Genomic DNA, 6000 nt, shown 5'->3' on the forward strand with positions numbered 1-6000 from the left:
GGATAATGCATCAGGCATTGCTGTATACAGCTCAGTGACTTTACACAGGTAATTAAACTATTGGCTTTAGAGATGTAATAAATATTCCATCGATACCGATAGACAATCATTAAGCATGATATCTGCCGATACCGATAGTTTGGTGGTTATATTAACTTGCATTAACAAAATTCTAAATATAAAATTTTCTCGCACATGAGCTTATAATAAGCACTGCTCTGACATTTCCTTGCATTAGAGAGGTTGTTAGCCACGCAGGGGTTTAAAACCAGCCAGTGTGTTATTCCTGCTCCCTCAAAGTGCCTGGTAGGGCTGGGCCGATACTACTTTTTCATGTCTGATACCACAACCTTGAGTCGATACCGATCCAATACCATCTCTATCGCCTTTTTAATCAATTAAGCTGGAAATAAGACATTTGTTAGCCATACAAAAAGCATCATGCTTAAACAGAGCTACAGAACTCAAACGTTTTACTGTGCAACAAATGACTGTGCAAATTCAAGACTCGGTGAAACATTGTGCAATACTGCTGCTTCATTTTTATTTAAATGTTGTAGCAACATTTTTAATTTGTCAGCACAAAATTTCAAAATGAAAGGTGCAACTTCGGCCAATTAAAGTGCAACTTTGTGCAAATTCATGATGCTCAGCAAGTCACGCTTTACGACAAGTTGCCATGACAGTTAAGGTCTGTGTTGGTATTGGATCGGATTATACTCCCCGACTTCTAAAATATTCAATCCGGCCATTTTCGCTAATATCGGACTAACATCGATACTGAATATCGGATCGGCCCACCCCTAGCGCCTGGGCATTATGATGCGCTCGGATTAATGGCATTAGTTTTAAGAAGGGTGCATTCATGACAGCGTTGCCAGCTTCTTTTTGTCCACCAATCAAATGACTTGTCATAAATGAATAAAAAATAAACAAATCAATAAATGATTGCCCCGCCCCTCGATACTATCGTGTATCGGCGATTTCACAGGCTATTGATAGGACGATCTTGTCATATCGCCCAACACTACTAGTGATGTTTCTTTACATTTTTTATGCACCAAACTCAACTTCATTGCATTTTCTCGTTCTCTTTTGATTGACAGGATCAGCCATGACTATCGGCCGATAGTGTGGAAAAATAGCTTTTATCAACCAATACCGATTATTGGCCGATATATCAGGGCGTCTCTAATTGGTTTGTTATATTTGCCTATTCATGCTATAGCCGATACTTAAAATGACTGATATATATCGGCAGCCGATACATCAGTGCATCTCTAGTTTAGAGAGCAGGTTGCAGTGATTCATGTTAATAAGGCAATAACAAAGAAAAAAATCAGAGTTCACATTTCAGCGTAACCAAGCCAAAAGATGAGATTCTCACTGAAAGCTTCCTGTTTAAACAACATAGCACAAGTGATCCTCTTGAATAATACTATCTTATTTAATAAGACCAGTTTTGAGAGAATGCACACCAAAGAAACATCTTTGTGAGGCTGGTGTTCTCAAAGGACAAACAGCGAGTAGAAACAATAAACTCACTCTCCTTTGAGGTTTAATTGCGTCTTTAACCTCCCCAGCATTAGCTAACACATACCATGGAGATTTTCCATAGTAAACAATGCGTAATTAATCGACACTTATGACAAATTGCTTTTGATGTGTCGTCATTTTTCAGTCAACATGAATAACAGTGTCTGGTAAATAAATGTACATGTACAGTAGATAAGAAAACATTGTGTCATACTAAAAACACTTGGGATTACATGAATGTCATCAATATTTATATTTATGTTGGGTAAATATGAAGTACTTCAGTCTGAATATTTTACCTGTAAAGCTTTACGTAAAGTTGTACCACCAAAAAAACATAAAGTAAAAGATTGTTTCTCCTCAGTGTGCATAAAAACTGGAGCAAAACAACTTTGCATCTTGAAAAATGTTGCACAAATACCTGTGTTTAACTATAATATGAACCTACAAGATAAGTGCACATACCTTTTGCTCTTCTCTCTCCTTTGCCTGATTGCACTTTTCTAAGCCAATAGCTCTCAAAAAGTCTCTGAAATAGCCAAACAGGGTAACAATGCCAAACCCCATGTATGTCAGGACAGCTACATACATAGGAGCCTCTTCAAATGAATCTTCACCCCTAATTTGAGGCCGATGAAAACCGTTTCCTTTGCCATTGGTCTGCACCTATAACATCAAATGTGTTAACTTTAACTCATTAACAGATTGTAATATTATTAAAGATAAATACCAATAAATCAAATACAGTGAGAAGTATAAGAACACTGGATTATTAATACCACAATATCTTACTTGGGATAACAACACTGAATTGGAAAACAAGGTAACATCAAATGCCACTAGCATACAGCTTAATAAAATGTAAACACCCAAATTTACATACAAAACAAATATAACTTTAAAATGTGTTTATAACTTTCAGACTACTTTTCATACAACACAGGAGGTTTAAACCAAATCTATATTATTTTTACCGTGGTAAAGGAGGGGCGAGCGTCTGGCTTATATAAATATATAAAAAGCCTAAACTATTATCAAAAATAACTAACTTAAGTTACCCAGACAGAATTTTCTGTACGTTTTTAAATAATGCCTCGATTTGTTGTTAACAAAAACCCAAAAGGCCGATAAGCCTGTCAGAAATAAACCGAGGCACCTTGCAGCTATTGAGAACCGCCCAAATGAACCGATTCATTGAATTGTACGCGATGAAATGCGCCTGTAAACGCACTAATAGACAGCATTGTTGATCATTAAAGTGAGATTTTTTTTAACTTAATCTATTTTTAATAAAAATACAGTGAATCATTTAGAATCCGCGAATTAATTTCTGAATTTATTCATTGAAACGGACCGTCCAAACGAACCGATTCACTGAATGTATCAAACTCCCAGGCAACACAGGACAACTTTATGGGAATTTCAAACTAAGAGTATGTTAAATAAAAGTTACTGTCCGTAAAACGACTGCGAATTAGGCCTACCTGTATGAGTCATGTAAAAGACTTAATAACTAAATAAACAACGTAAATCGTTAATAGTATAAGTGCGATATGACATAACGCTACCTGTACCCGTTTGTGATATCCATTTTTCACACTACTGTCATCTTTCAGTTGTTTCTGGTCAAAGCTAGACTTCAGCGATCCATTACGTTGATGACAACCAGCAGTCCGTATCATGTTTGCGAGGTTAGTAACAAGTTACAAAGTTGAACTTCTCTTCTCAGTCGCTCAGTTTAGAAAAGTGCGTACATGTCCGTTGAGTTGTAATTCATTACAGAGTTTATCGCCCGACGTCATGCTCAATTCACTTTGATTTGTGTACACACAACTTTGGACCAGGAAGTGTTCACGGACATCAGGCGAGCGACGCGATGCGACGCATCTGTGGACGCTCCCATAGACAGCTTCGCTGATCAATAATGGCAGAGCTCTAACTTCGAGCTCTAGTTTTGTTACGTGATTACTTCACACTTTACTCTGTCATACTTTATCATTCCGCCCATATACTGTCTATGAAGAGATGATGAAGTGATGAAGTGAAAGCAAAACTGATATAGGAGAAACGTATTCCTAAATTACATCATGTACATGCCTAAGTTGTGCAATATGAACGAAATCTACACTGTATCATATTTGTTGTGTGGAATAGATCACGTGCGTAGATAATGTAAATTAATTTACTTTAAAAAAAACACTCTCTTGTTTGTTATTAAATATTTTAAATATTTTGCCAAAATACCTTTGTTACTAATAGGGAGTGTGATAAATTTTACTAGCCTACACCCTGTTTTTATCAACTGACTGAGGTGTCATTGCAGTTGTTTTTAACGCAGCATTTTGCACATCTACCCGCCAACTGCATTTGGCACAATGTGGGAAGCCTTCACCACAGAACAAGAAGTCATTGTGTTTACACCAATAGAGAAATAGATTCTTCTCGACTCTTCTGTGTGATCTGTGATGGAAACAAGTGTATACTGTAGGTGTACCGGCTCACGGTTTTAATTCCTGACTTTGCCCTGCCCTCTATCTAGTGCATTATTCTTGCTTTCTCAGTGGGACTGTGCTCACATAAAATGGGATAAATGAACACCTGCGTGACCAAAGGAGAAAGGATCTATCCAGAGAGACCCCTGATGAAAACAGAGATAAAATGAGAGTGGCAATGTGTGGCTGTGGAAACGGGCAGCAGCCTGCAGCTGTCTGAACTAATGCTGGACCAACCATGGATCTGTCACTGCTAATTAACCACAGTTTCCCTCTGGTTTCATTTCTCTTTCTCTCCTAACTAAACCCTAAGCCCTCCCCTCTGTCCACCTCTACCACTCGTCTATCCACATCCATCTGTGCTAAGGGAGCAGCGCTAGCCTAGATCTGTCATGCATCGTTAGCTTTATTAATATTAGCACTTATTATTTATATCATATTTGTATGGCAGGTGCTTCTGTGCTGCCTCCCTAAACCACTCGCTTACCAGTTAGGAACGAGAGGCATTGGTTGTTTTATTATATTACATTATTTTTTATTTTATAGTTGTTTAACTTGTAAACTAACATATTAACAAAATTGAGAAGGTAGGAACTTAAATATACAGTATAACAGAATACAGATGTGATTGTCTGTATTTCTCCATGCTTTTGATTTTAAAAACTTTCAGGTTGCCCTACTTAAAGTCCCACCTTTTTTGATCACCATGGTTGCCCACTAACCAAACATTTACTAGCAGTACGGTATATGGTGACATGAGAAAGTCAATGTTGTTATGCCCTTTCCTGTCCTCATTTCACTAAACCATATTATGTTTGTTTTTGCTTTCAAGACAAGCTCCTGTTTTGCTAATGACCCCATGCAAAAAAAAGTTTTTACTGCACTTTGCATGCAGAATCAGTTCCTGAAATAAACATGAAAATGTGTTTCGTTTGGTTAGTTGGATATTCTTAAAGCCTCTCCAGTATCTATGGCTATATTCATGGCGAGAACTGGTTAATCCATACACAAGCCCACATACACTTTGGGGGAAGGGCAATTTGGCAATCTCAATTCACCTAACCTGCATGTTTTTGGCCTGTGGGACGAAACCGGAGTATCAGGAGTAAACCCACACCAACAGGAGAACATGAAAATTTCACACAGAAAGGCCAACTGACCTGACGTAGCTGGGGCTTGAACTGGACCTTCTCGCTGTGAGGCAACAGTGCTACTGTACCCACTGTGCCACCCAAATTGTATTTTAATTAAATGTACTTTTTTCTGATTCATGTGTGGAAAGATTCATCTATATATTTATTTAAAAAAAATCATATATTTAGAAATTGGAAGAATGTCACTCTGTCTTGTACCTTCCAGATTTTATTGTGTATTTACTGCACACATGCAGTGAAGTAAGATTAAACACATTGAAATGGTAAATTCTGCAAAGTGTTTCTCCTCCACCTTGTGGTCAAAACGAGAAAGTTAGTGTACTGGACTGAAACTGTGCACTTGCATGTTTGAAAGGATAAAAGAAAAAACACACTCTTTAATTAATAGTTCACATACCAGTAAGAAGTTTATTTCAATATTTTATGAGCTGCATTTAATCAGATAATGAAATGTTAATTTATCATGGTATTCATAAAGGAATTGAATATGTGAAATGCTATGAAGGGCATAATGAATTTTTGTTCCTTGCTAATTTCATATTCTATTTTATTCTTGCTGTGCAGACCTGTGTGTGCGTGCAGGCTAGTGTGTGTGTGTTTGTCGTGTCTTGCTCCTGGTGTTTATGGGTGATGTCCTTGTCATTCTGTCCTAGGAGAGGCTAGAGTTAATGCAGTGCTATATTTGTGTTGACCCCCAGGGGCCATTAAATCACAGAATTTCTTCATCAGCTGGGTCTGACCTGATTTCCTGGTCTCCTCAAGCAATGCAAGGAAAAAAATAAATGGTACAAAAATGTAGATATATTTGTATAACAGCA

At 37.4% G+C, this 6000-nt stretch overlaps 1 protein-coding gene across 3 annotated transcripts in view; it reads right to left on the bottom strand.

Annotated features, from left to right (window-relative positions):
* sptlc3 (serine palmitoyltransferase, long chain base subunit 3) overlaps window positions 1-3437 on the bottom strand; it is a 40019-nt gene extending 36582 nt beyond the window's left edge. Inside the window, exons 1-2 of one of the 3 annotated variants that reach the window (XM_055170311.2) lie at window positions 3111-3437; window positions 2002-2202 (exon numbers count right to left, since the gene is read on the bottom strand). In XM_055170311.2, the coding sequence (XP_055026286.1) occupies window positions 2002-2202; window positions 3111-3218 (309 nt within the window). In that variant the 5' untranslated portion in view covers window positions 3219-3437. Of the gene's footprint in view, window positions 1-2001; window positions 2203-2510; window positions 2667-3104 lie in introns of those variants that run through there. The other 2 variants (XM_055170310.2, XM_055170312.2) reach the window with 2 other exon arrangements.
* Window positions 3438-6000: the final 2563 nt, after the last annotated feature.

The sequence above is a fragment of the Misgurnus anguillicaudatus genome, chromosome 11 (assembly GCF_027580225.2).
Source record: "Misgurnus anguillicaudatus chromosome 11, ASM2758022v2, whole genome shotgun sequence".
Taxonomy (NCBI): Eukaryota; Metazoa; Chordata; class Actinopteri; order Cypriniformes; family Cobitidae; genus Misgurnus; species Misgurnus anguillicaudatus.